We start from the raw sequence: 23,459 nt of genomic DNA, 5'->3' as shown, positions 1-23,459 counted from the left end.
AAAGAGTTGAGTTTAAAAAAATATTTTTCCTAATTTCTGGTTTGATTTTTTTTTTTTTTTTTTTTGAGACAGAATCTGGGTCTGTCACCCAGGCTGGAGTGCGGTGGTGCAACCTCAGCTCCCTGCAACCTCTGCCTCCTCAGCTCAAGTGATCCTCCTGCCTAAGCCTCTTGAATAGCTGGGACCACAGGCACACATTACAACATCTGACTAATTTTTTTTTTTTTTTTGGTAGAGATGGGGTCTTGCCATGTTTCCCAGGCTGGTCTCAAACTCCTAGATTCAAACGATCCACCTGCCTTGGCCTCCCAAAGTGCTGGCATTATAAGCATGAGGCACCATGCCAGGCCTGTTTTGAAATTTCATACATATTTATAAAACATGTGTTCAGGATGAGAGAATATATGAAGAAGTTACATAGCGTTGTATATCTGTATAGAATAAAAATGATCTAAATCAGTGTTGTCAGACCATGGCTTTATAGACACCATCTTCTAGTTAAATCACTCATCTGTTTTTACCCAGTGCTCATATTGTGGGAAAAGTGTAGGGGCACAGAACAGTGAACACTTTCGGGAGTGTTGGAATCATTCTCTATTAGAATTATATTATTATACAAAATGTTGGTGAATCAGTCTGGATTTGGTCATGGAAACAAATCCACCATTAATCATTATGGAAAGAAGGTGTTTCATGTGGGAATTTAAGAATATAGGACAAACAGGATGTGGGAGAGCTGGGGTTTCAAGGTCTGATAAGGGAACATTTGATAAGTGACGAAGCACTTCAGCCTGAAGAGACTTCTTAGAAACCTATCAGGCCCATATTTCCTTCTCCCAAAAGGCAAAAACAATACCTAAGTTATCCTCATCAGGAGATTTGGCTACAGAAATGAATAACCCAAGTTTTAATCTATTCAGCTAGTCTCACCACTGCTACCTGAAGAGCTACCTGAGAGTCTTGGAGACACAACTGAACACTAATGATAATCTCTTAGATTATAGTTGGGGATATTACCAAGGATGTGATTTACCCAAAAGGATTAACTCTAGCAAAGCAGCTAGATCAGGAAGGTTACTGGGGTCCGAGTTTGGACTATGCCCTGCTTGGAATGAAAGCTAGGAAGAATTACTTCTAACAAAATAGATATTCATTTTCTTTCCTTGTAGTATATTGGCTTCCATGACCCTAAACCATATAAATTTGAGACAAAAATTACTGCTCTTTTTGAAATAGATGGTCCAAATCTTTGAAGGAACTCCTGATGAAGACTTCAGTGGCCCCTCTCTCACTGTCCCTGTGCAGGTCCAGCAGCTCCTGGAGGTTTCCGTGGGGAGCTGCACCTTCTGGTCCATCTGCTGTTCGTAGTGGGCAATAGTCTTGGGCAATAGTCTTTTGCACTGCAGCTGAGTTCTCTATCTGGGCAAGGCCAGGACTACATACTCCAGCAGGGCAGATCATTACTGCTGATATCATTGACATAGGTGAGCACCAGGCTCTTTAGACCTGCATATGGAGAACAGATGCTAATGTTTCTTATAGTAAAGAAAGGCTCTATTCCGTGTAATTCTGAGCATGTCAAATACCATGTTTTCCTCACAGCATCAATGTCCTCAGTATCACCTAGAAGCTTGCTAGAAATACAGACTCTCAGACCCTGTCCAAGATCTATTGAATTAGACTTTTCTCTTTGGTAAGATCCTCAGAAGATATACATGCATACCAACATTTGTTGTACTTAAGTTCTTGTACTACATTACATAGACTTGTGTTAATTGAATGTTTGCATCCATTTTAACCCCAAGCACCGTTAGGACAGGAACCATATCTATTTCATTTATGTCTGTATCTTCAGTCTATTCATAGTAAGCATTTGATCAATGTGTATGAAACAAATGACACTATTCCAGTAAAAAGGAGTCATCCATTTAGTTTATTTTATCACAGTTTTGTCCAAAAGTGCTTTCTGTAATGCTGGAAATATTCTATATGTGCTGTTCAGTGTGCTAGCCACTAAGTACATGTAGATATGAGTCCTTGAATTACAGCCGTGTGAACTGACTTTTAAATTTTCCCTATTTAAATTATTTACATTTATGTTTACATAGACACACTTGTCTAGGGGCTACTGTATTGCATGTGCAAGTCCAGTTCACTAGGGCAATTTTAAGCAATAGAACTTTTTTTCCCTTGGCCTTTTCCTAGACTGGAAATTTGACTAACAATATATATTAGAAACATTGGTGCCATCTAGAATTTAACATAAATATAGTAGTAGATTGGGATTTTTCAAAGCTGAAACTAGGTGGAAGATATTCTATGCTCCCCTAGTCTTAAACAATGAGCAGAAGTACTAGGAAGGGGACTAACAAGGCCTGTTGACCTTGATGCCTCCAAAAGAGTTTTAGTTTTGGAATTATTCAAGATGTAGGAACAGAAGTCTGCTACTTGTTGCACAAATTTGGGGTCCAGCTCTTCATCACGTGGTTTCGTGAGCTGGGCAAACTTCTTGCGGTGAACAGGCCGATCAAAGATAAAGCATCTCTTCTTTGGGAAGAACTTCTGGATACAGAGTTGGGGCAGATTAAAAGTTTTATATGGGGGGGGGCGCCCATCATGGCTGAATAGGAACAGCTCCAGCCTCCAGCTCCCAGCATGAGTGACACAGAAGACGGGTGATTTCTGCATTTTCAACTGAGGTACCAGGTTCATCTCACTGGGGCATGTCAAACAGTCAATGCTAGTTCACTGGTGCAGCCCGACTAGCGAGAGCTGAAGCAGGACGAGACATTGCCTCACTTGGGAAGCACAAGGGGGAAGGGAATTCCTTTTCCTAGCCAAGGGAAATTGAGACATACAACACCTGGAAAATCGGGTAACTCCCACCCTAATAGTGTACTTTACCAAGGGTCTTAGCAAACAGCACACCAGGAGATTATATCCCACCCCTGGCCCGGAGGGTCCCACGCCCACAGAGCCTCCCTCATTGCTAGCACAGCAGTCTGAGATCTAACTGCAAGGCCGTAGCAAGGCTGGGGGATGGGCGCCCGCCCTTGCTGAGGATTAAGTAGGTAAAAAAAGCCACCGGAAATTTCGAATTGGGTGGAGCCCACCACAGCTCAAGGAGGCCTGCCTGTCTCTGTAGACTCCACTTCTGGGGACAGAGCGTAGCTAAACAAAAAGGAGCAGAAACCTCTGCAGATGTAAAAGTCCCTGTCTGACAGCTTTGAAGACAGCAGTGGTTCTCCCAGCATGGAGGTTGAGATCTGAGAACTGACAGACTGCCTGCTCAAGTGGGTCCCTGATCCCTGAGTAGCCTAACTGGGAGACATCCCCCACTAGGTGTAGACCAACACCTCACTCCTCACACGATGGGTACACCCCTGAGACAAAGCTTTCAGAGCAAGAATCAGATAGCAACACTTGCTGTTCAGCAATATTCTATCTTCTACAGCCTCCGCTGCTGATAACCAGGCAAACAGGGTCTGGAGTGGACCTCAAGCAAACTCCAACAGACCTGCAGCTGAGTGTCCTGACTTAGAAGGAAAACTAACTAACAGAAAGGACACCCACACCAAAACCCCATCAGTACGTCACCATTATCAAAGACTAAAGGCAGATAAAACCACAAAGATGGGGAAAAAGCAGTGCAGAAAACCTGGAAATTCAAAAAATCAGAGTGCATCTCCCCCTCCAAAGGAACGCAGCTCGTCGCCAGCAACGGAACAAAGCTGGATGGAGAATGATTTCGATGAGTTGAGTGAAGAAGGCTTCAGTCAATCAAATTTCTCAGAGCTAAAGGAAGAACTACGCAATGAGTGCAAAGAAACTAAAAACTTTGAAAAAAGGATGGATGAATGGATAACTAGAATAATCAATGCAGAGAAGACCTTAAAAGAACTGATAGAGGTGAAAACCATGACACGAGAACTACGTGACAAATGCACAAGCTTCAGTAACCGACTCGATCAACTGGAAGAAAGATGATCAGTGATTGAAGATCAAATGAATGAAATGAAGTGAGAAGAGAAGTGTAGAGAAAAAGGAATGGAAAGAAATGAAAAAAGCCTCCAAGAAATATGAGATTATGTGAAAAGACCAAATCTACATTTGATTGGTGTGCCTGAAAGTGACGGAGAAAATGGAACCAAGTTGGAAAACACTCTGCAGGATATCATCCAGGAGAACTTCCCCAACTAGTAAGGCAGGCCAATGTTCAAATTCAAGAAATACAGAGAATGCCACAAAGATGCTCCTTGAGAAGAGCAACTCCAAGACACATAATTGTCAGGTTCACCAAAGTTGAAATGAAGGAAAAAATGTTAAGGGCAGCCAGAGAGAAAGGTCAGGTTACCCACAAAGTGAAGCCCATCAGACTAACAGCAGGTCTCTTGGCAGAAACTCTACAAGCCAGAAGAGAGTGGGGGCCAATATTCAACACTCTCAAAGAAAAGAACTTTCAACCCAGAATTTCATATTCAGCCCAACTAAGCTTCATAAGTGAAGGAGAAATAAAATCCTTTACAGACAAGCAAATGCTTAGAGATTTTGTAATCACTAGGTCTGACTTACAAGAGCTCCTGAAAGAAGCACTAAACATGGAAAGGAACAACTAGTACCAGCCATTGCAAAAACATGCCAAAATGTAAAGACTGTTGATGCTACAAAGAAACTGAATCAACTAACGAGCAAAATAACCAGCTAATATCATCATGACAGGATCGAGTTCACACATAACAATATTAACCTTAAATGTAAATGGACTAAATGGTCCAATTAAAAGACACAGACTGGCAAATTGGATAAAGAGTCAAGACCCATCAGTTTGCTGTATTCAGTAGACCCATATCACATGCAGAGACACACATAGGCTCAAAATAAAGGGATGGAAGAAGATCTACCAAGCAAATGGAAAACAAAAAAAAAGCAGGGGTTGCAATCCTAGTCTCTGATAAAACAGACTTTAAACCATCAAAGATCAAAAGAGACAAGGCCATTATATAATGGTAAAGGAATGAATTCATCAGGAAGAGCTAACTATCCTAAATCTATATGCACCCAATACAGGAGCAACCAGATTCATAAAGCAAGTCCTGAGAGACTTACAAAGAGACTTAGACTCTCATACAATAATAATGGGAGACTTTAACACCCCACTGTCAACATTAGACAGATCAACGAGACAGAAAGTTAACAAGGATCTCTAGGAATTGAATTCAGCTCTGCACCAAGCGGAGCTAATAGACATCTACAGAACTCTCCACCTCAAATCAACAGAATATACATTCTTCTCAGCACCACATCGCACTTATTCCAAAATTGACCACATAGTTGGAAGTAAAGCACTCCTCAGCAAATGTAGAAGAACAGAAATTATAACAAACTGTCTCTCAGACCACAGTGCAATCAAACTAGAGCTCAGGATTAACAAACTCAATCAAAACCGCTCAACTACATGGAAACTGAACAACCTGCTCCCGATGACTACTGGGTGCATAACGAAATGAAGGCAGAAATAAAGATGTTCTTTGAAACCAATGAGAACAAAGATACAACATACCAGAATCTCTGGGACACATTTAAAGCAGTGTGTAGAGGGCAATTTATAGCACTAAATGCCCAAAAGAGAAAGCAGGAAAGATCTAAAATTGACACCCTAACATCACAATTAAAAGACCTAGAGAAGCAAGAGCAAACACATTCAAAAGCTAGCAGAAGGCAAGAAATAACTAAGATCAGAGCAGAACTGAAGGAGATAGAGACACAAAAAACCCTCCAAAAAATCAATAAATCCAGGAGCTGGTTTTTTGAAAAGATCAACAAAATGGATAGACCGCTAGCAAGACTAATAAAGAAGAAAAGAGAGAAGAATCAAATAGACGCAATAAAAAATGATAAAGGGGATATCACCACCAACCCTACAGAAATACAAAATACCATCAGAGAATACTACAAACACCTCTATGCAAATAAACTAGAAAACCTAGAAGAAATGGATAATTTCCTGGACACTTACACTCTCCCAAGACTAAACCAGGAATAAATTGAATCCCTGAATAGACGAATAGCAGGCTCTGAAATTGAGGCAATAATTAATAGCTTACCAACCAAAAAAATGTTCAGGACCAGATGGATAGACAGCCCAGTTCTACCAGAGGTACAAGGAGGAGCTGGTACCATTCCTTCTGAAACTGTTCCAATCAATAGAAAAAGAGGGAATCCTCCCTAACTCATTTTATGAGGCCAACATCATCCTGATACCAAAGCCTGGCAGAGACACAACAAAAAAAGAGAATTTTAGACCAATATCCCTGATGAACATCATTGCAAAAATCCTCAATAAAATACTGGCAAACCGAATCCAGCAGCACATCAAAAAGCTTATCCACCATGATCAAGTGGGCTTCATCCCTGGGATGCAAGGCTGGTTCAACATTCGCAAATCAATAAACGTAATCCAGCATAGATGCTGTAGTAGCTATACAGTGGGTGTTAGCATTTTAAGAGTGGATTAGGTAAGGTGCATTTAGTATACCTATAAAGTGAATACGGGTCCTATCTCGAAAATTTTTAGTGGAATTAATTCTGCAACAATTGGCATAAAGCTGTGATTAGCACCGCAGATTTCTGAACATTGTCCGTAGTAGACATCTGGTCGTATGGCAGTAAATGTGGTAAACAGTAACAGAACCAAAGACAAGAACCACATGATTATCTCAATAGATGCAGAAAATGCCTTTGACAAAATTCAACGGCCCTTCATGGTAAAAACTCTCAATAAATTCAGTATTGATGGAATGTATCTCAAAATGATAAGAGCTGTTTATGACAAACCCACAGCCAATATCATACTGCATGGGCTAAAACTGGAAGCATTCCCTTTGAAAACTGACACAAGACAGGGATGCCCTCTCTCACCACTCCTATTCAACATAGTGTTGGAAGTTCTGGCTAGGGCAATCAGGCAAGAGAAAGAAATCAAGGGTATCCAGTTAGGAAAAGAAGAAGTCAAATTATCCCTGTTTGCAGATGACATGATTGCATATTTAGAAAACCCCATCGTCTCAGCCCAAAATCTCCTTAAGCTGATAAGCAACTTCAGCAAAGTCTCAGGATACAAAATTAATGTGCAAAAATCACAAGCATTCTTATACACCAGTAACAGACAAGCAGAGAGCCAAATCAGGAATGAACTTCCATTCACAATTGCTTCAAAGAGAATAAAATACCTAGGAATCCAACTTAAAAGGGATGTCAAGGACCTCTTCAAGGAGAACTACAAACCACTGCTCAGTGAAATCAAAGAGGACACAAACAAATGGAAGAACATACCATGCTCATGGATAGGAAGAATCAATATCGTGAAAATGGCCATACTGCCCAAGGTGATTTATAGATTCAATGCCATCCCCATCAAGCCACCAATGAGTTTCTTCACAGAATTGGAAAAAACGGCTTTAAAGTTCATATGGAACCAAAAAAGAGCCCGCATTGCCAAGACAATCCTAAGTCAAAAGGACAAAGCTGGAGGCGTCACGCTACCTGACTTCAAACTATACTACAAGGCTACGGTAACCAAAACAGCATGGTACTGGTACCACAACAGAGATATAGACCAATGGAACAGAACAGAGTCCTCAGAAATAATACCACACATCTACAGCCATCGGATCTTCGACAAACCTGAGAGAAACAAGAAATGGGGAAAGGATTCCCTATTTAATAAATGGTGCTGGGAAAATTGGCTAGCCATAAGTAGAAAGCTGAAACTGGATCCTTTCCTTACCCCTTATACGAAGATTAATTCAAGATGGATTAGAGACTTAAATGTTAGACCTAATACCATAAAAACCCTAGAAGAAAATCTAGGTAATACCATTCAGGACATAGGCATGGGCAAGGACTTCATGTCTAAAACACCAAAAGCAACGGCAGCAAAAGCCAAAATCGACAAATGGGATCTAATTAAACTAAAGAGCTTTTGCACAGCAAAAGAAACTACCATCAGAGTGAACAGGCAACCTACAGAATGGGAGAAAATTTTTGCAACCTACTCATCTGACAAAGGGCTAATATCCAGAATATACAAAGAACTCAAACAAATATACAAGAAAAAAACAAACAACCCCATCAAAAAGTGGGGAAAGGATATGAACAGACACTTCTCAAAAGAAGACATTCATACAGCCAACAGACACATGAAAAAATGCTCATCATCACTCGCCATCAGAGAAATGCAAATCAAAACCACAATGAGATACCATCTCACACCAGTTAGAATGGCAATCATTAAGAAGTCAGGAACAACAGGTGTTGGAGAGGATGTGGAGAAATAGGAACACTTTTACACTGTTGGTGGGATTGTAAACTAGTTCAACCATTATGGAAAACAGTATGGCAATTCCTCAAGGATCTAGAACTAGATGTACCATATGACCCAGCCATCCCACTACTGGGTATATACCCAAAGGATTATAAATTATTCTACTACAAAGACACATGCACACGTATGTTTATTGCGGCACTATTCACAATAGCAAAGACTTGGAATCAACCCAAATGTCCATCTGTGACAGACTGGATTAAGAAAATGTGGCACATATACGCCATGGAATACTATGCAGCCATAAAAAAGGATGAGTTCATGTCCTTTGTAGGGACATGGATGCAGCCGGAAACCATGATTCTCAGCAAACTATCGCAAGAACAGAAAACCAAACACTGCACGTTCTCACTCATAGGTGAGAATTGAACAATGAGATCACTTGGACACAGGAAGGGGAACATCACACACCGGGGCCTCTTGTGGGAAGGGGGCAGGGGGGAGGGATAGCATTAGGATATATACCTAATGTAAATGATGAGTTAATGGGTGCAGCACACCAACATGGCACATGTATACATATGTAACAAACCTGCACGTCGTGCACATGTACCCTAGAACGAAAAGTATAAAAAAAAAAAAAAAAAACACAAAAAAAACAGCCTAAAAGTTGGAAGCTATTGTTCTCTATTTGAGGAAGCATTTTATTCATATGTAAATATTGACATAGGCAGAGAAGGTTGGACTTGAGCTTGGTAAAAAAAGAAAAGAAAAGAAAAGTTTTATCTATTTAACTGGTACCTAGAAAAACATAAAAAAATCATAAAATTGCCTAATATAAGTGTTTCTGTAAAGGGCCAAATAGTAAATATTTTAGGCTCTTCAGGCTGGGTGGTCTCTTTTCCAAATACTCAACTCTGTTATTGGAGCATGACAACAGTTTTTGAAAATCTGTAAATGAATGGGCATAGCATTATTCCAAGAAAACCTTATTTACAAAGACAGCTGGCAGGCAGGATTGGCCATGATTTGTCTTGGGCTGTAGTTTGCCAGTGCTTGGACTAGCACACGTTCATATTTTAGTCTATGTTCTTTAAATAAATATCCATTTTGCTCCACATTCTATGGCTAAATAGAAGATCACAAACCCTAGGCAGGGAGATAAAATTAACCTAATCATAGCATACACATAGGTGAAAGAACAAGAAACTTGTTTTAGAACAAGGACAAATGTAATTTAAAATAAAATCTATTAATTCAGATATTCAACAGCATTAATTTCTAGGAATAGCCAGTTGAAGACATAGAAAACTGCAAATTTGGGAAAACTAGCAATAGTAAACTGAAAAATGATAATTTCTTTTGTTTTCTCACCCTCATTTATCAGTTGAAGCTCTCCGTTACCTTGCTTCAGCTTCAGGGAGTATGTCAGGTACTTATCTGCTGTGATAGGTTGTCCTTCTGCTAGTAAGTCCAGGGAGAAATCTCTCAGTGTCCACACAAAGTCTGGGAAGAAGCTCACAAAGTCAGCTGAATCCTCATTCTCATTCTCATCAGGTGAGGATTTTGATCAGATTCGATGTGTCAGCTCTGTCACATAGCTGAGTAGCTAACTAAGGAAATGTGACAAAATGAACAGGGACCTCATCCCATATTCAACACATTCCCAAACCTTCCATTTTCCTTTGCTCCTAACCTAAGTGTCATTTCTAAAGTGGATACATGGGATCTCTCCTCTGTACTTACATTATTTTATGTTTTCTCCTCTTGAGCTTGATTCATGAGGATTCACAGTCAGGCAGCTGGTTTATGAATACAGGTGTCCCCTCTGACCTTGGTGCTGTTGTGGGTCACAAAGGATACTGCAGTTGGTCCATGGCCTGCTGGTTGATGGTTCCCATGCTGTTGTACACAAAGGTGCTGCTCAGGAGGACGGCCAGGGCGAAGATCCAGGAGTCATTCTGGTTGTCTCGCTGGAAGTCAAGACATACTGGAGTCAGGAGCAAGTTTCATTGTCACAGCACTTTCCAGAGTAACAGTAGTAAAACTATGTTCATATGTTAGAGGGTTTTTGGTCTTTTTTGTTTGTTTGTTCTTTAGCACTAATGACATATCAAAGGAAGCCAAATACAAAAAGTATTCTCATTAGGATGTCGCTTTTGGGTAGTTTTTCGACGAGTGTTTTTGGGTTACAATGATCCTTATTAAGTCTTCTAATGATCATCAAAAGATAATTGTAAAATTAAAATTCAAGGTTGGTGGGCATTTTAAGGCCTGAATACAATGTAAATTTAAAATTTTCTCATATTTTTTCAATAACAAAATTCACATATAAGATTGATACTATTAGTTGCTATTTTATTGAATAATTAATCTACACCTGAAATGTACTGTTTATCTCATTAAATATTCAAAATAATACTATGTGGCCAACATAGATCTTTTTCATAAATTTTAAAGATTAGAATGCTGAGTATAAAATAAGTCAATTTTCTCAGGGTACTGAATTAGTGACAGAATTTAAATTTAAACAGAAAGTCATGGGGCTTTAGCACCCAAATTCTTAACTAAAGTTCTCTGCAGGATAAGACTCATGGCACTGGGACTATTTGTGCTCCCTTTATGCATCTGTGTTAAACCCCACATATTATGGTCTGTAGTTAATAAACAATGAAACAGTGCATAAAATATTCAGAGAAGAGGAGCTCACTCCACAATTGGATCCTTGAATCTCACCTGCTCTACATCTCCCAGACCCTCAGTGTCCAGCAGAACTAGGATGTGGCCTGGCTTCTTGGGATGGGGCACACACCACATCCAGATTCCTTTAGTGTGAGACTGCACTGTGGAGCCCAGAGAGAAGCCTGCAAGGGAGAAAGAAGACCAGAGATGCAGATCTAGTAACAGGCAATTCTGGTAGTTGAAGGAAAAGGTAGCATATTTAAGGTTAGGAGAGAATCGAAACGACAATCACTATTCATCTGACTTAGTTACAATCAAAGAAATAGGAAATTTGAATATCTAATGCATGGAAAAGTTCAGGAGGCTTTCATGATAAAAACAATAAACAAAGTAGAAATAGAAAAACAGTACCTCAACATAATAAAGGCCACATATTAAAAACCCACAGCTCACTTCACATTTAATGATGAAGCTTCATAGCTTTGCCTGTAACATCAGGAACAAGAGAAGGGTGCCTACTTTTGCCATTTGTATTCCATAGAATACTGCAAGTCCTGTCCAGAGTAATTAGACAAAAAAAGCATAAAGGAGGCATCCTAATTGGTAATGAAAAAGTAAAATTATCTGTCTGCTGACAGTAGTATCTAATTTGTAGAAAACATTAAATATTCCACAAAAACCTATTAGAACTATTAAAAGAATTCATCAAAGTTGCAGCATGCAAAGTCAATGTGGAGAAATCAGTTGCCAGTGTACAAAAATAGAATTAGAACAGGAATTCTAATTTTCTTCCTAAACAAAAAGGAAAGGAAATTTTGAAAATAATCACATTTAACAGCATCAGAAGAATAAACTACCTAGGAATAAGCTTAACCAAGCAGGTGAAAGAGTTGTAGAGTGAAAACTTCAAACACCCTTTAAAGATATTATAGATGACATAAATTATTAGAAAGGCATCCTGCATTTATGGATTAGAAGACTTAATATTCTTAAGATGTCACTACTACCCAAAATGATATACAGGTTTGATGTAATACCTACCAACAATCCAATTACTTTGTATAAATAGAAAAATCCACCAAAACTTTCATATGAAATTTCTGGAGATCCCCTAGTGATGAAAATAATCTTAAAAAGGAAGAGCAAAGTTGGAATCTCACAATTTCTGACTTCTGAGACGTATTACAAAACCATGTATGGTACTGGTGTAAAGACTGACATATAAACCAATGGAATAGAAAAACAGCCCATGAATAAACTCTGACATATATGGTCAAATGATTTCCAGTACGGGTGTTAAGATCATTTAATGAAGAAAGGAGAGTCTCTTTAACAAATGATGTTGAGGAAATGAGATATCTCTTTAAAAAAGTTGGGCTGTTACCTTATAACTTATAAATACGAACTCAGAATGAATCAAAGAGCTGAACATTAGAGTTAAAACTATAAACGTTGTAGAAGAAAACAAAGGGCAAAAGTTTTATAATATTGGATTTGGCAATGATTTTTTTGAATAAGAAACCAAAAGTATAGTCAATAAAAGAAAAAGTAGATGAGTTGGACTTCATCAAAATTTAAAACTTTTGTGTGTTAACAGACTCTATCAACAGAGTTAAAAAAGGCAACACATAGAATGTAAGAAAAGATTTGCTAAACATGTGTATGATAAGGGATTGATATCTAGAAAATATAAAAAAATTTACAAAGCAACACAAATAAACAACCGGATTAATAAATGAACAAAGGACTTGAATAGACATTTTCCCAAAGAAGATATATAAGTGGTCAATAAGCACATGAAAAGATGCTGAATATCACTAGTCATTATGGAAATCAAAATCCAAACCACAACCAGATACTACTTAACATCCATTCCTATGGACACTATAAAAAAAAAAAACCACTGAAAATAAAAAATGTTGGTGAGGAAGTAGAGAAATTAGAGCCCTTGTGCATTTCTGTTAGGAACGTAAAATGGTACAGTCACTGTGGAAAATGGTATAGTGATTTCTTTAAAAAAACAGTTAACATGGAATGACTTCATAAGCCAGCAATTCCCCTTCTGGATATATTCCCAAAAGACGTGAAAGCAGGGACTTGAACAGATATTCGGACACTCATGTTCCTATTAGCATTATTTATAGTAGACAAAAGGTGGAAGCAATCCAAGTGGCCATTGACGGATGAAGAGATAAATAAATTATCAAAGACATACAATTACTAAGCCTTAAAAAGGAAGAGTTTTGACACGTGCTAACACACTGATGAACCTTGAAGACATATGAATTGAAATAAGACAGTCATAAAAGGACAAATATTGAATGATTCCACTTATATGAATTTTCTGTAGTAGTCAAATTCATAGAGATAGAATGTAGAATGATGGCAGGCAATGGGTTGATGTGGAGCTTTTGTTTATTTAGTACAGAGTTTCTGTTAGGCAAGATGAAAGAGTTCTGGATATGGATGGAGGTGACAGTTGTATAACAGTGTAAATTTAATTAATGTCACAGAACTGTACACTTAAAAATGGTTATGAGGTTAAATGTTATGTTTTTTTTTACAACAATAAAAAAGAATATCCAATACAGACTGAAACATTTTTTCAACCTTAAAGATCATTGTAAACTCACTGTTATGGCATAAAAATTATAACAAACATTGTATAGTTTATTGTAATTATTATGTACATTAATTATTTTTATTACAGTCTTACTCCTTTTAGGAAAGGCATAATTTGTGCTTTTGAAAGGGAAACTAACGTATCGCGGGAATAATTAATGAATTTAATCTTATCCCCTGGAACAGCGTGAAGATAAGAAGACCGACTGTGAATGAAAAGTTAGCTTTCAGTATTCATTCTCATCTCTAACTTTCTCTCCTCACATCCTCATAATGGATGCTGACTGTGTAGATGGACAGAAGGGACTTGGCAGAGCTTTGCTCATGCCACTCACCCTTTTTCTTCCCAGCCAGCTTGTTCATCAGGTAGGATTTGCCTGTGCGGTAGAGGTCCACAATCGCCACCACCACCACAGGCTGCTTAATGGCAGACAGGATCTTCAGAGCTTGTGGATTCACCAGCAGTCACCTATTAGTGTTCTCAGTGAGGCACATTGGGCCTGTCATGTGGATCTCTGATGCCATGTCTGGGGTGTTCCCTTGTCTGCAAGAGAAGAGGCAAAATAAATGAAAATTTCTAGAGTTTTGCAATTGTAAGGGAGAATCATAAGATTCCCCAGTATAGCCAAAAGTTTTGTGTGTGACAGAGAGAGAGGAGGCAAAATCTGTATCATTTGAGAAAGTTATGAAGTATTATCAAAGTAGCTCATTATAAAAAATGTTAGCATGACAGTGACTTATCAATGTTGTGGGATCCAGGAGGACGAGAGAGGGACCTCGGATTAAAACAAGAGAATTTTTATTGAGTGGACTCAGGCCCCAGCAGACTTACATGCAAAGACAGCACTTGACTTTCATACACACTTCACAAAAGTAGGTGGGCTAGCTTGAAGCAAGCTTACAGTGGTGTGAAAGCAGAGATATAGAGGCAGGACAAACTCAGGATTGCATATGACCCTTTCCAAGCAACCCAGATGTCTGTTATCTAGGTTTTGCTCTAAAGAGCCTTATACTGGTTTATCTTATAACCTTCAGTATGGTGCCCAGGCAGCTGTAGTTCAGGCCTACTCAGGCTTCTCATGACCTTCACTCTACTTCTTAGTTAAAACAGAATACTTGAAGTCACTAGTTACAGAGAACAGGAATCTAAAAACTTATTCCATTAAACAAAGGAAAATTAGTTTTTCTTCTCCCTATGTTGAGGGAGTGCTGGGAGAGTCTCCAGAGCACATTAGATAACATTATCAAGACTTTTCCTGGGTCTGGTCTGTACCTGTTGCTGCCTTTGGGACAAGTCAGCCTAATACAGGAAAACTTACTTCTTTTTCTTTTTAATTGTATTTTTCTTTAATTTCCTGCCTCATCAACACTCAACTACACTCCCAACCCAAATATTTCATTTAATTTATTGTGGAAAACTTTCTTTTTGGATTCTTATTAAATATTTTCACTAGACAATTAATGGAAGATGGAATAGGATTTAGAGGATGTATTTTGCATCCTGGCTGTATGTAAGGAATTCAGTATTGATTTACTTATTAATTCTAACAGTGAATAAGTATCCAACACAGTGAATCAGTATTCATAGTTTGATGTTTACCCTTAGAATAATTTCCAGAGATTTTTAAATGTGTTCCTTCCTCCGTCTTCAACTGGTTATGCTCTACAATGAAAGCTATAAAACACTGAGGAAAGAAATTGAAGCGTACACAAAAATGGAAAGGTTATTCCATGTGCATGAATTTGAAGAATGAACATTTAAAAAATGTCCATACTACCCAAAGAAATCTACAGATTCAGTGAATTCCCTATCAAAATATCAATGACATTCTTCACAGAAATAGAGAAAATTATTTAGGTTCCATATAAATCCTACAGTTTATATGGAACCACTGAAGACCCAGAATAGCCTAAGCTGTCCTGAGCAAAAAGAACAAAACTGGAAGAATCATTACCTGACTTCAAATTATACTACAAAGCTATGTAACCCAAACAGCATGTTACTGCCATAAAAACGTACATGTAGATAATGGAACAGATTAGGGAACCCAGAAACAAATCCATACACCTACAGAGCACTCTTTTCTGACAAAGGTGCTGAGAACATACATGAGGGAAAGAAAAATCTCTTCAATAAGTGGTGCTGGGAAAACTGCATATTCATAGGCAGAAGAATGAAAATAGATCCCTATCTATCACCATATACAAAAATCACATCAAAATGGATTAAAGTTTTAAATCTAAGACCTCAAACTATGAAACTACTACAAGAAAACATTAGGAAAACTCTTTACATTGGAATGGAAAAAGATTTCCTGAGTGACCAAAGCAAAAATGGACAAGTCAAATCACATTAAGTTAAAAAAGGAAAAAAATTAACAAAGTGAAGAGACAACCCACAGAATAAGAGAGAATATTTGCAAACTATCCATCTGACAAGGGATTAATAACCAGAATATATAAGGAGCTCAAATCACAAGTTTCCTTAAAAAACTAAAAACAGAGCTACCATATGATCCAGGAATTCTACTGCTGAGCATATACCACCCCAAAAGGAAATATGCATATCAAAGGGGTATCTGCACTTCCACATTTGTTGCAGCACTCTTCACAATAGTCAAGATTTGGAAACAACCTAAGTGTTAATCAACAGATGAATGGATAAGGAAAATGCTTACATATACACAATGGAATAGTATTCAGCCATCAAAAAGAATGAGATTCTGTCATTTGCAACAACTTGGGTTGAATTCATGGTCATTATGTTAAGTGAAATAAGCCTGCCTGCCTGCCTGCCTGCCTGCCTGCCTGCCTTCCTTCCTTCCTTCCTTCCTTCCTTCCTTCCTTCCTTCCTCTCTCTCTCTCTTTCTTTTTTTCATACATTTTTTCTTCCTCCTGGGCCTGGCAGGCTAGGAGCAGAATACAGATGAAAGCACTGGAACATGTGGGACTGGAATAGCCTGATGCTTGACTGCTTGGGTGGTAACTGTGAATGGGTGGACCAGGGTGTGTAGGGAGTGGAGTCGTCCTCCCAGAACTGAGAGAGGGCCCTTGGGGCATGCAAGCAATGCAAGTGTTGAGGTTGGCACAGATACAAGAGTGAGGTTATGGCGTGAGAGTGAGATGGGTATGGTGGGGTGGGGTGACTGTTGGAAGAGCGTGTTAGCATGTTTTAGAGTCGGGCCAACTCAGGGCATGGCATGTTGGGGCACATTTGACCCTGGATGTTGACTGAGAAGCTGGGTGCCAAGGGCTTGAAGAACAAAAGGCCCATGGGTCAGCAGGACCCATGAAGATGTGACTGCAAACAGGATCAGCACTGGGAGAGGCTGAGGCTTCAAGGTGACTCCTATAGCAAGGCAGTGAAGGGGCAGGCCTGGGTTTCCCATTTAGAAATACATTGTCAGCTGCAGCCACTCTTGGATATTCACTTGGAGGGGGTCTAGTTTCATCTTTGTAAAGAGATTTCAAGGCATGGAACAAAGCATCTGACTTGATCAAGCAGCTGATAAAGTTGTCAAAATCCATGTTCCCTCCTTCATCCAAGTAGTGTCAGAATATTATGTTGTAGTTGTTCATTCAGGTGGAACCCTGCTGCCCCAAAGGCCCCTGCAAGTTCACTGCTGCAAATGGTTCCAGATCAGTCAACATCAAACTGCTTATATATTGTCTGTCACCTTTTGATGTTGTTCCACAGGTACTTGAATCCCTCAAAGTCCAGCTTGCCTGTGATGTCACTATCCATCATGGCCACCATGCTTTGACATGTATCAATGCCAAAACCATGAGTCTTCAGTTCAGTCCTACTGATAACAACCTTGTTGAGAACATTCATCAGTTCTGTGCCACTGACCTTGATGTCATCTCCAGCCAACTGGGCAAAGGCTCTCCAGAACTGATGGACCTTCGCACTCTTGTTGGCCTCAGTGTTGGAGCAATGTGTGTGTGGAGGCAGGGGCTCTAGGCTGTGCTGTGTAGCCATCTCCATGATGGAGATAATGACTCCACCTAGGAAGCACATGGCCACTCTGCCACCTCTTCTGCCTCTGCTGAAGAACTGACTGCCAGACCTCTGGATGTGAGGAGACATGTTCCTAGTTAACTCGTTCTTGAAGGGTGGAGGTGGCAGTGGCAGGAATAGGAGAGATGAAGACCTGGATAGGGGCCTGGGGAATGTGCTTGGAGACCTGATCAGTGGGGGATCACTCTATGACTTTTGATTGGAGAGTTTCGTCCATTCACATTCAATGTAATCATTGATAAGTAAGGACTTAATCTTGCTATTTTATGTGTTTTCTAGTAGTTTTGTGGTCTTCTTTTCTTTCCTGTCTTCCTTTTAGCAAAGGTGATTTTTTCTGGTGGTATGTTTTAATTTCTTGCTTTTTATTCTTTGTGTATCTGTTTTACGTTTTTTGATTTGAGGTTACAATGAGGTTTGCAAATAATGTTTTATAACCTATTATTTCAAACTGATGACAACCCTGACTGCATAAACAAACAAATAACAAACAAGCAAAGAGAAAATGAATAAAAAATCTACACTTTAATTTCATCTCCATACTTTTCAAATTTTTGTTGTTTCTATTATTATACTGTGTATGGCTTAAAAAGTTGTTATAGTTATTATTTTAGATAGGTTTATCTTTAGTGTTTCTACTTGAGATATGAGGAGTTTACACACCACAATTATGGTGCTATAATATTCTTTTTTTTCCCTGTGTACTTGCTACCACCAGTGAGTTTTGTACCTTCAGATGATTTTTTTTATTGCTCATTAATGTCCTTTTCTTTCAGATTGAAGGAGTCCCTTTAGCATTTCTTGTAAGACAGGTCTGTTATTGACGAAATCCTTTAGCTTTTGTTTGTCTGATATTATAAAATTGACTCACTGAAAAAAATATACATGGGATAATTTTACAGTATTATTTGCAATGAATCATTTCTCTTCATTGTACATCTTTCTAAATATAAATTGAAAGTAGTTCATAAATAGATCTTTGGCTTCCTATACTTTTAAAAAATGGATTTCCCAGTTTGAATTTTCAATAATAATCTCAGAAAATACCCATATGATTTCCCAATGTTAAAATAAATTGATTTTGTTGAAATAAGTCCTACTTTTGTTTGTTTTTTAATTTAAATTGATTAGGAATAATACAAAGGGATCTGGGGATATGATGGATATGATTTTTCCTCAAAATAAAAATTATTTCCAATCTTCCAGATAGAATCTATTAAGAATTTGATCAAAAAACACCAAATTATACCAAATTATAAACTCTTGATGGCAGTAAAACTATAAGCCAAATCTAGATTTCTGGTATGGTTTGAAGATGTCTAATTCTAGTTTCCTGATCTTCAAGTCCCTTCTTGTCAAGCCCTAATCTCATTTCCAGTCTCATCTTTCATTTCAACACACCTATTCAGTGCTTCAGTCAAATGGAATAATTCTATAGTACCTTTAGTAAGACCTACACTTTCTAACATATCTGACTTGGCTTATGCTGGTCTTTCCACTTGAATGGTCCCTTTACCTCTACAAGTACACCTTGTATAACTTTTTAAAAGACCAGTTATTTTAAGCCTAGGGCTGTTTTTTATGGTCATAGTCTCTTCCTGTTCTGAACTCACAGAGTACTTGTTCCCCTTTATTGAAAAAGTACACATTTTCTTTTACATTGTAGCTTTTCATATCATTTCTGGCAAACATTATCACCCTGGTTGCATTTATGTTTTTACTTGTTTATTTCCCTCACCAGAAAGTCATCTTTATGAGGGCAGAGACTGGTATATTGAATCATACATAAATAAAATGCAGTGCCTGGCATTTAGTGGATGAACAATAAACACTTGTTGGGTTTAATTCATAGCATTTTTTATCCTCAATACAACCCATAACTGATAAAAATTTGCTAAAGAAATACTTATCCACATCTGAAGTTTGAACTTAAGACTGTCTTCAAAAATATGGTTTTTTTTGGTCCTATTATCTAACTGTATATAGCCTAGCTGAAATAGCAAGTGAACAAATGAATGAATGAAGAGTAGATGCCTAAATCTCTTGCTGCCATATACTTTCTAGATTGATTGCAGGAACGACTTGTGGATTTTTGCACTGATAGTGCTTTCGAGTGGACACTGTGTCACAACACCATGAGCACCATCACTCACCAGGCTCAGGAGAAGCTGTGGCATCCTTCTAGGACCTGAACCACCATGATTTATTGATTTTACAGGAGTGGCAACTAAGGCTGTTCCTCTTTCCTATAACTCAAAATCAAGATTGGAGATAAGAGGATACAAGGCCAAAGAGAAGTTCATAAAACTTGTTTCTGAGTGATATTTGGAAATCGTGAGACAGAGTGCTTATCTTTCCTTAGATAAGGTCTATCTATGTGGTTGAACTAACAAAGCTAACCAGGCACAATCCTCACTTAGAGTGGAGGAGAGAACTCCACTGAGTTTGGAATTTCTTTTTAGCTTAGTTTAAATTGTATGGGAGTTTGTGCTGTAACTGAAGTTCAAAGCCCCACTACCAGAGATGAGTATCTAAAGGATGTCTTAAAACTGATTCTAGGTGACAGAGCATGGCCTTGGTGGTAGAAAATTCAATAGGAGGTGGGAATCAACCTAAAAATTTGATGTCAATTTTTAAGATTGATCAAAGCCTGTTTCAGTGGTGATTTCTGATTGTTGAAAGGTGATTGATAATTTATTTTCATGGGTTGTGATTCCTTGAGAAACTCCAGCAGCTAGAGTTTGAACACGTTAAGGAAATTTAGGCCCAATATTGGATTAAGTGATTTTAGGCCAATTAGTACCATGAAATTTGTACCACATCCAGGTTACAATCAGTGTTATAACTTCTTAAGTCTCATATACATATATTCCTTAGTAAATACTTTTTCTGTTCTATATCAAGAAAAATAACTACAGTCATCCCCCAGTATACATAGAGAATTGGTTCTGGGACCACTGTGGATAATCCATGCAAAATCCTTGCATACCCAAGTCCAGCAGTGGCCCTGCAGAATTCGTGTATACCAAAAGATGGCCCTCCATATATGTGGGTTTCACATTCCTCAAACAGTGTATTTTCATACTGTGTATTTTAGTTGGAAAAAATCCATGTTAAGTGAACTCAAAGTTCAAACCCACGTTGTTCAAGGGGCAACTGTAATCAGATTGGAAGTTGCTAAGTACAGAATAACAATGAAATAAACTACTTTCAAAAACATATACTTACAGCATATTTTGCTAGAGCCTAGTTACATCTTTCAGAGAAAGAATATTTATACTTTAAAAAGTCAAGAAAAAAATAGACATATTCTTCCAGTAAGACAATACAAATCTTTATTTTGTATTTCTCATGTTATCACCTTCTTCATTCTTTAACACTATCTAATAAAAGGTTAATTCTGTAAGAAAGGTCTGGCCCTCAACTGGTTCCTGGGACATAAAGGGTAGGCCCTTAGAACAACCAGCCTTATAATAAATGTTTGGACACGTTGAGGGCTTGGGCCATACCGGGTACTTTATGCTAAAAATGTGATTTATGGTGGCGGTCTCAGGATATACCATACCAGTTTGACCTCTGAAGAGGCAGGAGTCTGAGCAAATAAGATCAGCCACATGAGCACTCCATTCCTACATGACTGCCCTCTAATAAAAACACTAAATTTGTGTGACCATCCCTGGTTGACATGTGTCACACATTATTTGTGGGAGAATTAGATAATGTCTGTGCAACTCTCAAGGGAGAACACAAATGCAAGCCTATGCTTGGTGTCAGACTCTGGTCCATGTCCCTTTTGTTTTTGTTGGTTTCAATTTGTAGCTGTTCAATGTAATGAGCTGTAACTGTGAGCATAACATTTTTCTGAGTTCCATGTCTTCATTTTTTAATATTTTTAAATTATACTTTAAGTTCTAGGGTACATGTGCACAACATGCAGGTTTGTTACATATGTATACATGTGCCATGTTGGTGTGCTGCACCCATTAACTCATCATTTACATTAGGTATATCTCCTAATGCTATCCCTCCCCCTTCCCCATCCCCAGACAGGCCCCAGTGTGTGATGTTCCCCTTCCTGTGTCCAGGTGCAATCATTGTTCAATTCCCACCTATAACTGAGAACATGCAGTGTTTGGTTTTCTGTTCTTGTGATAGTTTGCTGAGAATCATGGTTTCCAGCTTCATCCATGTCCCTGCAAAGGACACCAACTCATCCTTTTTATGGCTGCATAGTATTCCAGGATATATGTGTGCCACATTTTTTTAATACAGTCTATTATTGATGAGCATTTGGGTTGGTTCCAAATCTTTTCTATTGTGAGTAGTGCCACAATAAACATATGTGTGCATATGTCTTTATAGCAGCATGATTTATAATCCTTTGGGTATATACCCAGTAATGGGATTGCTGGCACATGGTATTTCTAGTTCTAGATTCTTGATGAATCGCCACACTACGGTCTTCCACAATGGTTGAACTAGTTTACAGTCCCACCAACAGTGTAAAAGTGTTCCTATTTCTCCACATCCTCTCCGGCACCTGTTGTTTCCTAACTTTTTAATGATCGCCATTCTAACTGGTGTGAGATGGTATCTCATTGTGGTTTTGATTTGCATTTCTCTGATGGCCTAGTGATGATGAGCATTTTTTTCATGTGTCTGTTGGCTGCATAAATGTCTTCTTTTGAGAAGTGTTTATTCCTATCCTTCACCCACTTCTTGATGGGGTTGTTTGTTTTTTTCTTGTAAGTTTGTTTGAGTTCTTTGTAGATTCTGGATATTAGCCATTTGTCAGGTAAGTAGATTGCAAAAATTTTCTTCCATTCTGTAGGTTGCCTGTTCACTCTGATGGTAGTTTCTTTTGCTGTGCAGAAGCTCTTTAGTTTAATTAGATCCCATTTGTAAATTTGTCTTTTGTTGCCATTGCTTTTGGTGTTTTAGACATGAAGTCCTTGCCCATGCCTATGTCCTGAATGGTATTGCCTAGGTTTTCTTCTAAGGTTTCTATGGCTTTAGGTCTAACATTTAAGTCTGTAATCCATCTTGAATTAATTTTTGTATAAGGTATAAGGAAGGGATCCAGTTTCAGCTTTCTACGTATGGCTAGCCAATTTTCCCAGCACCATTTATTAAATAAGAAATCCTTTCCCCATTTCTGGTTTTTGTCAGGTTTGCCAAAGATCAGATGGTTGTAGATGTGTGGTATTATTTCTGAGGGCTCTGTTCTGTTCCATTGGTCTATATCTCTGTTTTGGCACCAGTACCATGTTGTTTTGGTTACTGTAGCCTTGTAGCATAGTTTGAAGTCAGGTAGCGTGATGCCTCCAGCTTTGTTCTTTTGGCTTAGGATTGTCTTGGCAATGTGGGCTCTTTTTTGGTTCCATATGAACTTTAAAGTAGTTTTTTCCAATTTTTTGAAGAAAGTCATTGGTAGCTTGATGGGATGGCACTGAATCTGTAAATTACCTTGGGCAGTATGGCCATTTTCACGATATTGATTCTTCCTATGCATGAGCATGGAATGTTCTTCCATTTGTTTGTGTCCTCTTTTATTTCCTTGAGCAATGGTTATAGTTCCCCTTGAAGAGGTTCTTCACATCCCTTGTAAATTGGATTCCTAGGTATTTTATTCTCTTTGAAGCAATTGTGAAGGGGAGTTCACTCATGATTTAGCTCTCTGTTTGTCTCTTATTGGTGTATAAGAATGCTTGTGATTTTTGCACATTGATTTTTGTATCCTGAGACTTTGCTGAAGTTGTTTATCAGCTTAAGGAGACTTTGGGCTGAGACGTTGGGGTTTTCTAAGTATACAAT

At 38.4% G+C, this 23,459-nt stretch overlaps 1 protein-coding gene and 1 pseudogene across 1 annotated transcript; both read right to left on the bottom strand.

The window, feature by feature from the left end:
* Positions 1–260: 260 nt before the first annotated feature.
* On the bottom strand, positions 261–14,152 carry LOC117092230 (annotated as a pseudogene).
* Positions 14,153–17,027: 2,875 nt separating this feature from the next.
* Positions 17,028–17,724, bottom strand: LOC117092227 (calpain small subunit 1-like). The gene has a single exon (XM_033225515.1). The coding sequence runs from the start codon at positions 17,715–17,717 to the stop codon at positions 17,301–17,303; it is 417 nt and encodes a 138-aa protein (XP_033081406.1). The 5' UTR covers positions 17,718–17,724; the 3' UTR covers positions 17,028–17,300.
* Positions 17,725–23,459: the final 5,735 nt, after the last annotated feature.

The sequence above is a fragment of the Trachypithecus francoisi genome, unplaced genomic scaffold (genome assembly GCF_009764315.1).
Source record: "Trachypithecus francoisi isolate TF-2019V2 unplaced genomic scaffold, Tfra_2.0 Lachesis_group12, whole genome shotgun sequence".
In the NCBI taxonomy this organism is placed as follows: Eukaryota; Metazoa; Chordata; class Mammalia; order Primates; family Cercopithecidae; genus Trachypithecus; species Trachypithecus francoisi.
Note: the sequence above shows the minus strand (reverse complement) of the source record. Positions and strands in the feature narration are given on the sequence as shown.

What these genes read in the sequence shown, in the direction of transcription:
- LOC117092227 (XM_033225515.1), bottom strand. Translation starts at nt 17,717, where the DNA reads ATGTCTCCTCACATCCAGAGGTCTGGCAGTCAGTTCTTCAGCAGAGGC.